The sequence below is a fragment of the Salminus brasiliensis genome, chromosome 17, assembly GCF_030463535.1.
Source record: "Salminus brasiliensis chromosome 17, fSalBra1.hap2, whole genome shotgun sequence".
Taxonomy (NCBI): domain Eukaryota; kingdom Metazoa; phylum Chordata; class Actinopteri; order Characiformes; family Bryconidae; genus Salminus; species Salminus brasiliensis.
In genome coordinates this window covers 28558427-28577002 of record NC_132894.1, presented here as the reverse complement: position 1 = coordinate 28577002, position 18576 = coordinate 28558427, and the positions used below count along the sequence as shown (strand labels likewise).

General features: G+C 41.8%; 1 protein-coding gene across 5 annotated transcripts in view; it reads left to right on the top strand.

Annotated features, from left to right (window-relative positions):
- tead1b (TEA domain family member 1b) overlaps positions 1-18576 on the top strand; it is an 83024-nt gene that overhangs the window by 57543 nt on the left and 6905 nt on the right. For 2 of the 5 annotated variants that reach the window (XM_072659846.1, XM_072659845.1), the window contains 9 exons: positions 871-935; positions 5387-5449; positions 5542-5604; positions 10466-10477; positions 13091-13225; positions 13504-13550; positions 14588-14649; positions 14744-14868; positions 16388-16561. In XM_072659846.1, the coding sequence (XP_072515947.1) occupies positions 871-935; positions 5387-5449; positions 5542-5604; positions 10466-10477; positions 13091-13225; positions 13504-13550; positions 14588-14649; positions 14744-14868; positions 16388-16561 (746 nt within the window). The remainder of the gene's footprint in view (positions 1-870; positions 936-5386; positions 5450-5541; positions 5605-10465; positions 10478-13090; positions 13226-13503; positions 13551-14587; positions 14650-14743; positions 14869-16387; positions 16562-18576) is intronic. The other 3 variants (XM_072659848.1, XM_072659847.1, XM_072659849.1) reach the window with 3 other exon arrangements.

The following is an 18576-nucleotide window of genomic DNA, read 5'->3' as shown; positions in this document are numbered from 1 at the left end:
GTATTATTCTCAGTATGTCAGCGCAGGTTTCTCATGAACCTCAACATGAAAATCACAGGATTTCTATACACTGAAAGCAGATTTTCATCACCCATGTTCAGTGAGACTGTATATACTTTATATATCAGATATATAGCCAGTGTTTCCACTCCATCTCGATTGTGGCTTCGTGCTCTCGCTCTCATTCATACAGCTCGTGGATTCTCTTGGGGAAACTGTTTCCACCAGCATAGTCTGCCAAAGATGAATGAAAGGGCAGCGATCGTGAATTCTTTCTTAGCAACATAACACTCAGGCAGCTGCACTTAATACTACAGATGGGTGAAAGCAGTGGCCTCGCTTGTGGAGATCTTCTGAAGAAGAATTCAGGTCCAGATCTAACACATCTGATCCACTAATTAAGTGGACTAATTGTCAGGGTAATACACTCTGTGGATGAAAGTATAAGGACACCTGCTCTGTCGCATTGCCGTAAGGATTTGATTGCATTGAGCGACAGTTTTAGTCAGGTCAGATTATTGGATAATCACCACCCCACCTCATCCCCAACTCCCCAACTCATCCAAAAAGTATTGGCTGGAGCACCAACCATCGTTCCAGAGAACATCAGGTTTTTAAGCCGAAGGTTCCAAACTATTTGTGAGGTTTTTGTCAGATTGCATCCATGATTTAAAATCTGATTTTGATAAATGTTAATTTGACCTTCAGTTTCGAGAGTTTTGGTTTCTCCTCATTCATAGAGATGGAAGCCAAGTGAACAGACTTCTTACAGACTCTTCTCAACCAGTCAGATTGAGATTGTGGGCCGGAATTGACTGTTGTATAAAACTGAATAAATATCTCTTCTTTTCTGTCTTCTTTCACTTTCAGGTCGGAACGAGCTGATAGCCAGATACATTAAACTGCGGACGGGGAAGACGAGGACAAGGAAGCAGGTAAGGCACAGGCCTGCAGTGTATGCATGGCACATAACAGAGGAAGGCCTGTATTATTAAATAGGCCTGTCTGCTGGCCGAACTTTCTGCGTAAAAGCGTTATTCTGCACGCATTTTTAGATGAGTTGAAGATTTTAGCATCTGCTCAGATACCTGCATATACCCTCACATTACATGCATATGATTCACACGTAATATCACATGTAATGCGCAAACACACACACACACACACACACTCTGAGTAGCATGGAGCTTTGCAGCATGCCCCGGCTCGGGATAAATAGGCTGATGTGGCCTTGGAAGTGGTGTGCTATGCGGAGACTCCTGGATTCTCTGCCAGCAGGCTTTTTCATTATTATTTTTAATTCAGCTGCATGAGAGCACGTCGTTGAACTGGGGCTCCGGCCAAGAGCTGCACACAAACACACACACAAACACATGTGCACGTACATTACGAGTCTGAACAAAGCAATTATATGTAGAAGAACCACCTCACAGGTTTCCTGTTAAGTCTTTAGAACCTAAGTCGTTCTTCTTGATAAAAGTAATTAGAGGTGGCTTGTTACCTGTGAAGCCTGCACTCTGATCGTGCCAGGCCTCACCACAGCCCTGTGTGGCTTTCAGTCTCCTGCAGCACTTCACTGGGCAGCGCTCTGTGATCAGACAGCAGTCATGATGACATCACTTCCCTTTTAGCTACATCAGACTGACCCTTTCATCACAGCAGCACACTGCAGATGAAGATGGCACATGTCCTCAGAGCCGTTTCTATTTTCTCCTCCCTTTTTATTTTTTTAGATATTGAAAGGCACATATCCTGCATTTTTCAGATTTCTTTTTTCTTTTTGTATTTTTCCTCTGACGACCACTTCCAGTCATATGCAAAAGTTTGGACACCCCTGTCGAATGATGTTTTGTTGATTTCCGAAGTGAATCAGCCCTCTAAGGAAGCAAACTTAATGAACGAGTAAACTCTGAATTATGTTTAACCTGGTTTTTAACCAACATTTTCACCTACATGCTCCTTGTTAGCACTTGGTTAAACCAAGTGAGACAAAAATTATTTTATGCTGAAAAGAGACACTTGCTGGTACAAACCTGGGACCAGATTAACTATTACTTAGATTATATGTATATACTTAGAACATAAAGATAAATATAAATACTAAGAAGTTAATTTGAATGTTTTTTAGTGCAGTTCTCTAAATTAACTAAATTAAGTTCAGACTTTCAACCTTTTTCTATATACGATCATTTTTATTTTCTGGTACCTGATTCACAAAATCTTTCATTAGAAAAAATTTAGAAAGCCAAGAATCTTAATATACTTAAAACACTAAGAAGTCCAAAGAACGTTCTTAAATGCAATTCTGAAAAATATGTATTTAATTATTTAACAATAATTTATTGTTTATAAGATATAGTTATTGTTTATGTTGGCTATTTGTACGTAGCCTTTTATGCTGAATTTAACAGCTTATCATAAACAACGTGAGACAATTAAATCTGAGGAAAGTAAAATGGAGGGCAAAGTAAGCTACTCGTTCAAAAATGTTCTTTAAACAAGAGCTACCAGTGATGGTGGAGGGAAAGAACTGCTATGATAGCTGCGGCATGACATCAGAAATACATAATTCCTCTATGTAGAAACTAACAATATTTGAGGGAACAGACCCAGTATTAATCTTGTTGAATTAGACATTATTACTGAGATCTACAGATCATTTTAGAGGCTTCTACCTTTTTAACATCTAAGACAAGTGTGAGGCTATTATAAGGTTAAGGGATAGGGTTAGGAATATCAATTGTTCTTTTAAGTTTTCTTGAGAGAAAAGTTGTTCTTAGGAAGATTTGTGAATAATAACTATTATAAAGAAATAAATTATATTAATAATTATAAAGATAAAAAAGCACACCAACTTTTGTGAATCCGGCCTAGCTGGCTGGTGGTCCTGGCTAGTGTGACCCCAAATGCCCCAAACCTTTGCATATGACTGTAACATTTGTGGGAGTTATGTACAAACGAAAACAGTCAGAATGAATTCTTACATGACTATTGTTCACCCTCTAATAAAAAAAGCAGATGTTTTGTTACTGCGTCTTTATGGCTGATAAATCATATCTGATCTGGTTGTTCTGTACTAAGAAAGCAGTCCGGGCTCAAAACATGAATGGGTAAAGCCTAACTGATGTTTACTGAATAGACAGATATATGTAATTGTTTTTTTTTATTATCACAAAAACAGTTCAAAAAGAGCAGGTCTTGCATATTTCATATATGCACTGGACGTGAATGAACTGTTGTGATACTTTATCATTGTTTACACACTGTTGTTTTTTTAAAAAAGGGGATTTTTCCATTATTGTCAGTGTTGCAGCTTTTTGAATGTGGTACAGTGCAGGACAGCCAATCAGAAAGAATTCAATTCTAATGGAAAAAGAAGGAGAATGGAGAATGGTCATGTAAATATGAACGGGCATGAATTTAATATGAAAGCAGTAAAAGAAGTAGTAAAAATAAAGACACAATTATGGAAATTACACACATTTTATATATATCATATATTTTAATGCTGCATTTTTTCCAAGATTTCAAATGAAAATCCATTTACACTGATAATTTAAACACATGAAAGGTGAAAATTCCTGGTTGCACTTGTTGCAGTTTAAGCAAAGTAAGGACGTTTTACCAGGACGTGTTAACATGGCCACAATTACATACTAATTTGATTTGCGTAAGCTCCAGCTTAGCTGAAGTGATTGTTGTAATTAAATTGGAAAGGTCAAAGGAGCACTTGCGCTGTTGAGATATGCACAAATGCGACTTTGCCCGAGCTGGAGTGTTGAGAGTTATCGGGCCTCCAGAGGCCAGCGGCCCTCATTAACACTCTGCGTTCAGTGTGAGGCCTGCTCAACAGCCTCTTGTGTATGATTGGCCTGATTAAGACAGGGAACACTCGCTCCTCAGCCCCCTATCCCCCTCCCAACAGCACCGACAGGCACCGGAACACGACCTCCCCACCTCCTTCATCACTGATACAGCATTTAGTGCGAGCTTAGCAAAATCAGCACTACTGACTTAGTGCATTGCCCAAGGGCTGGGAGGTAAAGAGCTCGACAGGGGTGTAAAAAATGAAGGCAGTGATCAGTTTGTAATTAGGACAAGTTTAATTGATTAAATCAAAACTTTACATGATTAATAAAATGCACCTTCTTGATGACTCCACAGTGATTAGTTGCATGGTGGTGATAATAATCTTATTGGGATCTCTTACTGAAAGAAAGAGAGCCTGAATGACACTTGTTTATACAGCACTGTGCAAGTCAGAGACTACCCTTCATGTATTTACCAATCAGTAAATTTGTTAATCAGTGAAATTATGAATATTTCAGGAGCTATTTCTGAGAAGATTAGATATAGGATAATCAATTTGCATAAGGAAAGGAAGAACTCAGGGTTTCCAAAACTGGAGTGCAAAACAGAATTCAGAGATGCAGAGAAAATGTGACTTCTAACAACCATGCAAAACCTGGTAGACCACCATTACAGCCCCCATCAGATAAACGGCACTCAAAGGCTTTCTTATCTTTCAGTTAAATAAGTTTATTCTTATCGTTCGGTCTTTTACAAATAAACTGTACATTGCTTAATTACTATTAGAATCAGTGAGTGTAGAAAACATGTATGCTGTGGTTCCATTCCCCTCTGTTCTATAGAAATTAAGCCAAAATTGTCCGCCATGTTGTCAAATTTGCAACCAGAGTCTGCGCAGTAGAGACCAGAGGCAGAGCCAGACTCACTTACTAATTTGATAGATCCAGCCCCTTCTCCCCGACCATGCGACCATGTCTCTGACTGCTTTCAATGACTTTCTGAAGTCGGTGGTCGGTTATTCTCAGAAACAAACAGGAATAAACCAATCAAATTTTGAGATATTCAATACTTCATGATTGAATCGCATTGAATCGTTTCCTAATGACTCTTAATGGAATCGAATCCTTGTGAGGTCAGAGATTTACACCCCTGGAGCTCAGGGCCTGCAAGGCTGGTTTGTCTTCCTCCTCCTCCTCAGTCCCTGAAGGATACTAGACATGCCCATTCTCATTCTGCGCGCAGCTGAGCACATCTGCCGTCTCTTAATGTGCTTAAGAAGCCTGCATCCTCCTTAATCAGCTCACTTAACGGAGGAGCCGCTGCACTGTGTGGCTGCGAGCTTTGGGCTTGCGCTTCTTCTCCTTGTCCTCCTCCTTCTCCTCCTCCTCCTCCTCTGAGTAGCCCTGCTGAATTGAAACTGTTCTGAAATCCTTCCTAAAGTGTTTCTCTCAATGAAAAAACTAAAAAGAGAGTGTAATATCTTTTTGTATTCTTTTGTTTTTGTTTTGTTTTTTCCTCCTTTTGTTGTTTGTTTGTTTGTTTGTTTGTTTTTTTCCTTCTTCTTCCAAAAATGGAGGTGTCTAGTCACATACAGGTCTTAGCAAGAAAGAAAGTTCGCGAAATCCAAGCTGCCATCAAGGTAGGTCTGACTCTGCCCAGTTGCAGGGGGGCTTTTCATCGCCATGGTTACAGGCTGTTCCTTTGTCTTCCTTCCCCTCCCCTACCCCGCAGGTGTCTAGTCACATTCAGGTTCTTGCCAGAAGGAAATCTCGTGAGTTTCATTCCAAGCTGAAGGTATGCGCTTTTCTGCTTTTGGGCTTCGTGATTGCTATGCCGCCGCACTTTCTCCTTTTCCCCCTCCGGCCTTGTCCGATTCCCTTAACCATGCATGCTGTGGTGTGTTTAGCCTACATGATTCACATACCCACCCCTCCATATCTGACCCTCGTGTGCCCCCTCCTGTCTCTCGCACTCACATTTACACATATACACATGCACTCATGCACACACTTCTTCACTCCCTCAGGCCTTTAAGTGTCTCCTTTAATGACCGTTTGTGCCGCTGGGTCTTCAGTGACCACTTTGTGCATCTGCTCTGAAGCTAACTAACACTAGCTCTAGTCTCTGCTGTTCGAGTACAGTTAGCATATTACTGGGCTTATTATTAGCTTATAAAGCCAACCAGACAAACTAAACAGGCTGTTTAAGTCAACATGGATTCAGTACCCACTCGACGCAACAGGTGTTCCTCGCAGGGTGGGTACTGAGCTTCATTTTGCAAGAACAGTGTTTTTAGCATAAGGCTGCACAATACTGAGGATCTGCCATTATATCTCCATTGACATCATATAGATTAAATGGTCCATTTTGTGATCAATCAGATTTTTCTTACTTTAAATAAAATACTTTTAAATACATTACCAAAGCATTCCGAAGTCTGGAATGACTATTTCCTAGTTCCACAATTCCTTGACAGAAAAGGCTGTGGAACAATAGGAGTGAAGTTATACTCAAATGAACATCCATATTAATCCATGTCTCATATTTGAAATGATAACTCAATATTATTCAACATTTTATAACACTCTGGTGTTGCTAAATAACTTACATACGTAATGTAAACTGTTACTTATTTATTTATTTACTTACTTGTTTATATTTCCACGGGTACAGTCCAGAAATGCACTAAACCATGGCTCTCAAACTTAGCTTTTCACCTGCGTTAAGGTCACAGAAGCCTTGCTAATCAGCTGACCAGTTTAATGAGGTGCATTAAATGAGGAGGAATGCTAAAGTCTGTAGAGTTTTAGCCGTCAAGACAGGCAGATCTCTTAAAGCGACAGTACCCAATTTATAGTGAGAATGTAAAACTTCTGTTATGTCGCCTTCCTGGTCATGACAGAAATATGGTGCTTATGAGATAAGTGCACATACACGCCACCGCAGATTCCCTATTTACAAGTGGGAAATGAGCCTTGAGCGCCGACTTTCCAAGTTGGGGGGCGTGTCAATACAAAAAAAATGCTGTAACTGCATACATTGGTTAACTGTATAAAATGTGTTAACGTTAGTTATTTAGCTGTAGCACATTAACACTGTAGACTGCTTTTATGGTTTTAACTCATCCACTCGTGAAAAAAAGCAGCTGATGTGGTGGAGATGGGGACCCGCTGCTTTCCTCAGAGTGTGTCAGTTGCCTGGTGATGCCACATCTTGTAGTGGAGGACTCCTTACCCTCTTAGTGTTGGAAACATTCGTAGTGCTGGGGAAGCTACATACGAGTGGGTTAACTGGCAGTACCAACTTAAGAGAGAAAGGAAAAAACACACTGATCAAATTGATGTTAATTAAAGCATCCAATTTTTGGTATCGTGACAACCCTATGTTGTGCAGCCCACCTAAAAACTAGAAATAAATTGGCTTAAATAATCATTAAAATCATGCTAGCTATGATTCAGTCAATCAAAGAGTGAGTAGGAGTGGAAGCCGATGGCACTTATGTGCTTTGCAGAGCGCACGGCCCCGTTTCGCATGTGTGTGTGTGTGTCTGTGTGGGGCAGTGTTCTTATTGGCTTTGCTGTATTAAAGTCTTTTCTGTGAAAGTTTGGAGGCATGCTGGCAAGGCGCTTTGGCTGGTGGGTGAGTGGCTGATAGCTCGAGGTCAGCCGGTCAGCTGTTTTCTTGACCGCTGCTTTAAAAGCCTAATAGCGCACTAGTGGCCATAACCTTTTGCGACCTTAGAAGAAAGGGGGGTTTTCCGCTGCAGTCTAGAGAAGAACAGACCCCGCTTTGCCGTCGCTGGTGCTGTAGTAGTAATGAAGTCATCTCTTCTTGGCCCAACTCTCTGTGGAATGATGTGGACTAAAGAGGCACCATTAGAGCAGCTGCTCACATGCTTTCTATGGGGCTCTACCCCCTCCCTCGGCCTCTCTCTCACTCTCTCTCTCTCTCCGTGTCCTCTTTTTTCATAACCCCACTGGCTGTCAAATGCTTACCTCATGCTGCATTAATGAAACTACTGAAATCCCCCCCACTGATGCCCCCCCATGTACCCCCCTCCTCTGTGATTCACTCAAACAAACAGTCCTGTATATAATCACCTTCCTCCAAATACGGCCCGCCCACATAGCCCACCTCTGCAGAAACCTCTGTGGGACGAATAATCTGATAATAAATTGACCTGTTGTTTAAGATGCTTCTGTAGGGGTCACCTACGAACGTCTGACCTTGAAGTTGGTCTGACTTCACTCTGTCTCTCTCTCTATCTCTCTCTCCCACTGAAAAGATGACTAACTCTTTTGACCGGCACACTTTTCCACAGTTCCCAGTTTACCCAGATGGATTAATGACCCCTCATTTGTGTCCATTGTGTGTGTGTGTGTGTGTGTGTGTGCGCGTGCGCATTTGTGCAAGTGACTGTCTACGCGCGTGTGCGCGTGCATGTGTTTCCGCTGTGAATGGCCGGTCTTTCAGGGCCACTGGCGGCTGCTGAGTAGAAGCAGGCAGCTTTTGTATGGGTCTCTGTCTACTCTCATCTAAAGCAAATTAGAAATGGGGAGCGGGGAAGAATTTGAGCTGCCTCCCGCCATTTGCGGTGGAGCATTAGAGCGATCGGGCCCTGCGTCCTCTTAGCTGAGACATGTTGAGTGAAATGACGGTCATTACGGTGCCACTCTCCGGGCCAGCTCATAATGAAAGGTGGCCGCGATGATCTGAAGGCCCCCGACCCCCCCTCACTATATTATCTGCCGTAAAATCTTCCTTTACGATGCTTCTCTGCTGTTCACCTGATGACTGAGCTTTCATTCTGATCAGTTTGGAGGTCTGAAGCATTGTTTGAGTGAACCCTCATCGCTGATCTAGAAACCTCATCAGCTGTGTAAGAGCCAGTGGACTGTTTTAGATTGTGCTCCAGAAGTGATGGGTCAGCCAGACATCAAAGGCAGCAAGTGTCCATTGTTGTTTGATTTACTCTGCAAAAAAAAGTGCTACCATTTTTGTACAAGAGATGTGAGTGTAAAGAACCTTTACATCCTATTCTTTAAATATTTAAAGGTTCTTATAACAGTTCTGTTATAAAAGTGGTTCTTCTATGGCATCGCTCAAAAAAACCCTCTATAGCACCTTTAGCTTTAAGGGTGTTGTGCTACGAGGCTAATAGAGCTAACAGGTAATAGAAGAAGGGCTCCCAACCAGTTCAAGGAATGAAAACAAAACCTACAGCCCCACAAAACCACAAGTGCACAATGTGGATGCAGTCAGCATATTCACAAACCAGCTAACACGCTATCAAAACTACTAAAGAAAAAGAGTTGTGTAATATCTTCTGCTTTGAAGCCACAACAATCAGCACTTCCTTCATGTTGGCTCAGACAAAGGGGAGACAGTACAAAGCTAGTCATATGTCACAGCCAGCACTGTTGGTTAGAGACATGAATTTATGTGTCAAAGTTCACCAAAGATAAACTCGACCCTAAAGTTTGTAGGCAAAACGGATTTGCCCAGGAGTTGCCCATGTGCGTGAAATTCACATGTTGCGTCAGATGTCTGGAAATGAGCAAGTGAAGCCACAGCCACCCATATTCGAGGGTCTCTCTGGGTGAACAGGATGACCCACCGTCTTCCCTCAGTGTTATCAGCTCAGTTGGCCAATGCCAACTTCTGTTAGCTGACAGAGCAGATTTGGCAGTATGCAGTTTGAAATTATTCGATTGGGTGGTTTTACATGTCTTGGAGAAAACAGATGCTAGCCTTCACTGTGAATACATATTTCTTTTACAATAATTTACAAAAAAAGTATTTCTACAAATGTAACGTCAATTAAATAAAATAATAAAAATGGAAATCATGTAAAATAAGTGATTGCATAAATATTCACCCCATTTAAAGTGAATGACCTGCAAGAAAACTGGTGTAATAGTCTCACAGCCGGTGAAATGGAGATCACCTGAGTGCAGTGAATGTGTCTGAAGTGATCATAGTATAAAGACACCTGTCTTTGGTTCAGTCACTGGTTAAACAGTATTTCTAGCTACAAAAACACCATAAGGACAAGAAAAACAAAATCACTTCCAACATCCCCTGGAGTTCACTTAAATCCATCATGAACTGGAAATGGAAATGGAAGGAATATAGTACATGTGTAAATATGCTTAGAGCAGGCCATCCTCACAAATTGAGTGACCTATGATTGACCTATGTTGAATTAGGTCTGTTGTGTTAAAGGGGGTGAATATTTATGCAGTCACTTATCTTACATTATGTCATTTTATTTAGTTGACATTACTTTGTAGAAATCTCATAAATTAAACCAAATCGTATTGATCATGATTCCATTTATAAAAGCAAAAAAGGGAGAAAGCATCCAAGGGGGTGAATACTTCTACATTCCCTGTACATTAGCCTTGTAGCCTCACTACAGAACTAAAGAAGCAAACATTTGACACCAAACATGTCTTGGAAGATTTGCTGAGGTAAAAGGAACACCAAATTATATGGAATTTTTGGCTGAACCATCACTTTTAATTAGTAAAATGGAAAAAAGTAATCAAATGGGACCAAATCATGGGTGAAAATGTTTATGGCTTGCTATGAATGTTGTTGTGAGCGGTGCAAACTGTTTGACTACATCGAAGCCTTTCTTTTGTGTGTCTAGGTGACGAGCATGGTAAGTACTGTGTTCTAAGTGTGCGTCCACTGCTTCTTCGCCCTGCCGCACTAGCGGTGGCCTTGCTTGTGCACGTTTGCTTCCGATGTGCGCTAGCAGCCAGCTCCTCACCAGCCCAACATCACCCACACACACATACACATATGTACACACACACACACACACACAGCCCTTGCCAGCATGTTCACCTCCAGCTCGCGCTCGCCGCTTTTGCCCAGAAGGCCGGTCAGCGGCACTCTGGCATTCAGCTTTGTGCGCTTAAATGGCATTAGAAGGCAGCATTCCTTGTGCTTCTCCATACAGGGCCTTCCAAACCTTTATTATTATATGACTTGCTCTTTATGCTTCTCCAACATTGCAAGGAATGCTGCTTTTTTCCCCTGTGTTCTTCTTCTTCTCCTTCATCTTCTTTTTTAATAAGGCCATGTCTGCCGTGTGTGGCGAGAGGAAGGATGTCTTTTGTAGCCTTTTTGTGCTCACAGGTCCCCACGTGGCTCTTGGTGGTTATTAATTAACCTTTGCCACGTCGAGAGGTACACGGGTTTGTGAGCGTGCCGCGAATTGAAGGAAATTTGAAAGTCTATATGCAGAGTTAGCCTTTAGCCTCCCCGGGAGGATTAAAGCTCAAGTTAATGAGTTGATATCTAAAGGAGAAAGACTCTTAATCACAGCATCCTCCGCTTTCTTTCATTCAGGCATTAGCTGTGTTGTTGACTGGGATCTGTTCGCAACCTTGATGGCTGCCTGCGAATGAGGAATATAGCGTACGGGAGAATGGGAGGCTATTAATGCTTACCTTTCGCTCATAGACGTTGCGAGATGACTGGTGTTTAGAACACTGCAATATTGGGTAATGCGCATAGACTTTCAGACCAGTACTACTGTTCAGTGGCAAAGCATACAAAAGACATCTTTCTACGGTTAAAGTTAAAGTGATAGGTCTGAGTGGACAGAAAAATGAATGAATGTAGATGACTTGTTGAATGTTATATGACTAAATTGCTTAATAAATCTGGATTGAGGCAGGCTTGAGATGACTGAGGAGTATAGCTTGACAAATTGGCTAATTGGTAGCTAAAATTGGTAGGCCTTTTCAGCCCATTTTGATGGAGGACAGTTTTTCTAAAATAAATATAAATATAAATGTTTGGGCCCATAACACATTGAACCCATTAAACATTGTACACAATAAACATTCCAGTAAACAGGACGTAACATCCTCAGCATGGAAGACCAACAGCTCCTTAATTTTTGAGTCATGTACCAAAATCTGGATTGCGTACACTTTAAAAAAGGGTAATACCAAACAGTTAATGTAATTGATTGGCCATGCAGTGTCACACCTACCAAATTGGCAAAGCCAATTTTGAGGTCCAGATTTAAAGACCTCTGTCACCTATGGCATTGCTCAAAGAACCATTTGAAGATTCTATGATTCTTCTTCTTTTTCACCCTTAACAAATGCAGTGAATATACTCTACATGTAAACACTAGAAATGCATTATGTGCTCTAGACATGCATTAAGTAGTTTATACATAGTATAATTATGATTGATTGGTTCATTTATGTCTAAGAATCCATGTGAAACCAAATACTTTACAGTTTATACTGCCACCCAAAGAACTGTCTACAAATATATCCACAGAAATCAATAAGAGTAATGTTAATTGTTCCTTAAAGCAATGCTAAATGAAGAACGGAAGTTGCTTATGTCTGCAACTTAAACTTTTGAGCCACTAGAATTACACATTACACAAAAAATTGCATAGATTTCCAGGATGTCACAAACATTTCTAGAACACATTTTAGCAGTTTTGTTTTTTTCCTAGAGATACAGTAGAGAAACAGTAGTCTATTTGTTGAATTTCATAATGCTGAACTGAACAGATATCAAAAAAGAGAATGGGTTTCATACAACAGCGGAAAGAACCATTTGAACTGTCAGTGGCGCTCTATTGAAACTTTGCTAAAGAACCCTTAAAGGAGTCTTTATTTAGGAGTGTAGATACTAGAGGACTAGAGCCAAGTTCAATGTTCCACCTCCAGCACAAGCCAGCTCACCTATGTACAGCAACACATTTCTGTATCAGTGATCAGGTCTGGTCCCAGCTATCTGAATTTCGTTCTTCTTTACATCTGAGAATGGACTGAGAGTTCTGTTTTTACCAAAAAATGACAGAACACCTCACCAGTATCTTCGACATGTCCAGCATGTATAATAACAGGGGCACGTAACCCCTTCCCGTTCAAAAAACTGATGAGAACCATGTGATAACCGTGTGAAAATGCCTTCCAGTACCTGCCATGGCTTATATCATTCTACATACTTAACGATGAGCATGCCTAGGCTGCCTGGCTACACTTCATCAGGCTACAGAGTAGTTTGATCTGAACCATCTGACCTATCACTTTAACTTCTGAAACAAGTGCTGCAAAGACGTCTTCTTGTTGGCTTGCTTTTTTACCATTTCAGCCAATAATGTCTTCGCTTGTTTCATGAAGGCATAGGCTGTTTCCTACTTGTCTTGTCGGATGTGTGTTTTGTTTTTTTCTGCCCCACCACCCTTCACCCTTCATCGAATCTTAAGCCCCTTTTGTGAACGCTGTTGAAGGATCAGACCGTGAAGGACAAAGCCCTCCAGAGCATGGCCTCCATGTCCTCGGCACAGATCGTCTCTGCCACGGCCATCCACAACAAGCTGGGCCTGCCAGGCATCCCTCGCCCCGCCTTCCCCGGAGCAGCTGGGGTAAGACAGCCCTCTGGCGCCCCCCGCTATCGGCCCACCGGGGCCCAATCCCATTACACACACAAGCAAGCCCAGCTCACATCCACTGGCCACATCTGATAAGCGCACCAATGCTATAGTCAAGATAACAGTCCAGTATGGCACGTTGTTCACCTGGGTTTTGTAGAAAGCGGGCTCTCGCTGTCAGATAACACAAGTATCACAGGCTGCAGAGACACAGTGTGAGTGAGTGTGGATAGGCTTTGCTTTGTTGTCTATTTATTTATCTAATTCTCTAGTTTTGGCAGGGCATGATTTCTACGGGCCAGCCTGGATCCTCACAAGAGTGAGTACATCCCAAACTTCTGCTCCTACCAGCCAACTAAACGCTTTCCCTCCCCTCTCTCTGTGTCTCACTCTCTCTCTCTCTCTCTCTCTCTCTCTCTCTCACTCGCCCCCCTTTACTCATTCCCCCTCTCTCTCCTTTTTCCCTTCTCTTTTTTTCTCTCCCTCGCTTCCTTTCTTCTTTTCTCTTTCCCTTTCTCATTGTCTGTCCCTTCTCTCGCTGTCTGCCTCCCTCTCTTCCTTTCACCTTCCCTTTCTTCTTTTCTCTCTCCACCACTCCATTACCCTTCTCCCTATCTTTCTATCTCCCTCTAATTTTCCTCCTTCTCTTTCTTTGTTTTTTTTTCCACCTTGCTCTCCCTCTCTCCCTTGCTTCTCGTTCACTCTCTGTCTATCTGACTTGGCTTTGAACTGACTCATTCTCATTCTATTTCCTACTGTCTGTCTTGCTCTCTCTACCACTAAGCATCTCTCTCTGTCTTAGTCCTTTACTTGTCCTCCTCCCTTGATCTCTCTGTCTTCTAATTTGTCTTTTTTGATCTTCCTCTTTTCCAGTTCTCCAGCTCTTTGCATTCTTTTCTCTTTTTCGTGATTATTGTCTTTTCTGTCACTCACTCTCTCTAACTTCAGCCTGCTCCTGTTCTCTATACCTCTATATGTTCTCTCTCTTTGTTGTTTCTATTTGATCTTATTGCCCTCCCTCATCGCTCCCTTTCTGTTTTTTTGTCCTCTCTCATTCACTCTCTACCTCTCCCTCTCTCGCTTTCTCCTCATTCTTTCTCTTTTTCATGTCCTCCTCCCATTCCTGTTCTCGCTCTGTCTCTTGTCTTGTCTTTTTTCCTCTTTCTCCTCGCTGTCTCTCTCTTTTTCCCCCACTGTATTAAAGGCAGAAATGGGCCTCATCCAAGTTTGAATACTTTGTCCAGCTTTGTTTCTTCTTCACTGTCCAGCCCTCATAATCTCTTCAGTGTGCTGGACTCTAGAAGCCCAGACAGCTGTTCTCCACACCCTGACTCTTCCTGTTCCTCGTTCTTTTAGCATCAAGCCATTTGCGCAGCAAGCCTACCCCATCCAGCCCGCCGTCACAACAGCAATTTCAAGTATGTTTTGTCTAGTTTTGTTAGGTTTTGTTGTTTTTTGTTTCGTTTTTGATACTAATATAGAATCTGTGATTCTGTGATTGTGTGTGAGCAGGTTACGAATCCACGGCAGCACCAGCACCCACAGTGCCAGCATGGCAGGGCCGCTCCATTGGAACTACCAAGCTCAGACTGGTGGAGTTCTCAGCCTTTCTGGAGCAGCAAAGGGACCCTGACTCTGTGAGTATGGCTGCCGACCACAAAATTAGTTCTGAAACAGATATGTTGTTCTCAAAACATAGCAAACTTGAAATCCCAGTCATGCCAGAACAGAAAAGGGCTTTTACACAAAGTTGGAAGTGTACAACTGTCCAACATGTCTTGGTGTGCTGGAGCATTAAGATTTCCCTTCACTGGAACTCAGGGGCCTGTAAGACAACCACTGAAAAACAACCCCACAGCATTATCCCTCCTCTACCAAACTTCACAGTTAGCACAGTGCAGTTAGTCAGGCAGGTAACGTTCTCCTGTCATTCACAAAACCCAAACTCCATCAGACTGCCAGATAGCGTGAATTCGCCTCTCCACAGAACACGCTTTCACTGCTCCAGAGTCCAGCAGCAGTGTGCTTTACACCACTCCATCCAACGATTCGTATTGTGCTTGGTGATGTAAGGCTTGCGCATAGCTGCTCAGCCATGGAATCCCATGCCATTAAGCTCTCAGGGACCTACACTCCTCAGTACTCTGCAACCCCGCTCTGTAACTTTACGTGGTCTGTCACTTCAAGGCTAAGTTCCAGTTGCTGTGGTTCCTAAACGCTTCCACTTTTCAATAACACCACTCACAATTGATGGTGGAATATCTGAGAGGGAATAAATGTAAAGACATTACGGTGGCCTCCAATTACAGTATCACGATGGAACTCAGTTATTGTCATGTGCATAATGTACTTAGTGTACAGACTGCATGGCTAGGTGCTTAATTTTATACAAACAAAATTCAATGATCAAGAGGTGTGTCCAGTTACTTTTGTCCATATAACATAGCTTTACATATCATTCTTTTAGAGACCTTTGCACAGTACTGTATTTAAACAGGTTTAAAAAAAAAGAAAGAAAGAAGAAGCAGAAGCAAAATTAGGCCTGTCATGATTAATCCATCTACATTTTATTAGAAATGACAACTTTGTCCTTCTCATTACATTGCATTGGTATCTGCAAGTGAATATACATTTGTATACTAACACACATCTGCCCCACCCCACTCTCTCTCTATGGGTATGCCAGGCTGAGTGTATCGCTGTAAGCAGACAAGAGACGAGGTCAGGCAGAAAGGCCAAACGCAGTACTGTCCCTCAAAATGGCAACCCTGAGCCCGAGCTACACATTTTTTATGATTTGTCTCAGACGGCGGCGATCCGTCTTAGTTTGCCCGCATTCTCCAGAGAGCTTTGTTTTGCTATCGATAACGTGTGACATCAGCCATTTATCATGCGTTTAGCTGCATGTTTGAAACGCTCGTATCTGCAAAGCAGGACTGGAGCTGCTAAATTTAGCTCAGTAATAGGCTTTTATGAGTTACTGTGAAAGCCCTAAGAACATAAAACACCTTGTACATTTACTGTCATGCTGTTATTGAAGCTCGAGAGACAGCTTCTTTTTTTCCCCGCTCGGCCCGATTTCTAACTCAGTCGTGTGTGTTTGAAAAGCATCACGTTTCCTCGTTCCTGAGCGTCTGTCTCTCTTTGCCTCCGCAGTACAACAAGCACCTCTTTGTGCACATCGGTCAGACAAATCACTCCTACAACGATGCCTTGCTGGAGTCGGTGGACATCCGTCAGATTTACGACAAATTCCCGGAGAAGAAAGGAGGGCTGAAGGAGCTCTTTGGCAAAGGCCCTCAGAATTCCTTTTTCCTCATAAAGTTCTGGGTGAGTGGCTCTCCACAGCGAGTCAGTGCTTTAGTTGGAGAATTTCATTTCACTTATGTTATGAGCAGACTGACGCTTAGAGGAATGCATTGGTGGAAAAATCAAATTAGCACAATTTTCCCCTTACCTTAAATGTTCTCCATTAGTCTAGACATGTGTGATACTTCAAGGTTGCTTCTGTAGTTCTGTACTGGAGCTACAAGGCTAATCTAGCTAGCAGGTAATGGATTTATGACCACCATTTAGCATTGTGGGAAATGAATGTCTAAATGATCATTTAATAAGAGGACATACTCAGTAGGGCTGGGCAATATGATGATATTTTATTGTATCGTGATCAATTTTGTTATTGTGATACACAATATGCTTTTTTAAGTATATTGAGGATATTGTTCTGCTGAATAAACACTGATCAGATGCACGTTTCATTACAGTGTAATTAAACTGGTTTAATTAATCAAAGTGCAGCAGATGTTGAGTATCACTGTATTCAGTATGTGAGAGTATCTGAATTGTAGTTATAAGATTCTGACACAGGCCAGCAGAAATTCGTCTGTCCAAAAACATGTTACCGAAAGATGAGAGCAATATTGTAGAGGTTCTGATCACTGTCTCTCGTAGCAGGACAATTTTGATGGGAAACCCTTGTGTACAGGAAGTAAAGCGGAAATTATATGTGTGATTTGTTGGTGTGCTTTTTTGTGGGAAAGTAAAATCGTATCTCATCCAGTCACACTGGGGACACATTTTAATGAGTAGATCATTACAATAAAGTAGATCCAGATACTATCCAGATTCAAAACATGTGTAAATTGCAGGTGTCAACAAGCCCAAATAGTCCATGTTATGTTTCAGATACAAGCATTTTTGTATCAGAAGGTATTATCAATCCAAAATGCTGGATTGGATATAACTTTTTGTAAACTCACACCTGTGTTTTTAGCTGTGTTTTGTTTTTTTGTTTTTTTGCTGTGAGTATTTGGGTGGCTAGAGAAGTTAGGTGCTTCCCCTAAAATAGCTAATCTTAAAGCAGAGTATTTAAAAAGAAAAAGCACTGAATTTTGATTCATTTTTATTAGTGATTCTCAAAATTCTAATATCAGTATCTAAATTTTACCCCGGTTTAAACTGTGCCCCGCTGTGCCCTGTCCGACGTACAGCTCAGGCAAGGCCTGAGGCTGTTTAAAAGGATGGGGTGAGTTAGTGAGTGTGGATGTGTTCTTGTAGCTCACTGTACATACACACGCTGTTCTCTGCTCTCACTGAATTTTTGAACTGCTGCCCGCTTGGGCATGAAAAGAATGGGCCACTTCAGGCGGAGTTTGCATGCGACGCTGTATTTGCCATGGCATAGCAGGAAAGCGCCGGATCAAAGCCTTCGCTAATTCCGTCTAATATATCAAAACAATCGTGTGGCTCGGCTGCCGCTCTAATAGCTGTTTAAACATTGCATATGTTTTACCCAAAACGAAATGCTAACTAGCGGCGCCCAACAAAGTGGGCCAGAGCGAGGCTGCTCAGATTCCGTTTGAAGTGACGAGCGGATCTGAATTTCAAATGAAACGGCAGATCTGCACAATAATGCCTCTCCTGAATATTATGTGAAAATCTAACGGGCTGTCTTAATGAAGAGGAGAGCATGCCGGAGAGGAATATTTGCGTTTTTCTTTCTCTTTTCTTTTTTTTTATATTAATTTCGATAATGAACATCGGCTCCTAATGAAAGAAAAGGGGCTACTGAGAGCTGCTCCTTTTTACAAGGATGAAATAGCTTTCGTACATGATGTCATTTAATCTATTCTTTATCATCTGCCTTTGAAAGGCCACGATGATACACCTCTTTTTTAAATGGACAGGCGTAAAGGCTCGGATTGTTAGCGCAGTGAATGGAAAACGCAGCACTGAAAGTGAATAGCATTTCATGAGCCAGACTATTGATTTAAGGGACACAGATCTCTCCTGGATATTTCCTTAATTTGTTCCTTAATGCACTTGAACAGATCTGAATTTTTTCA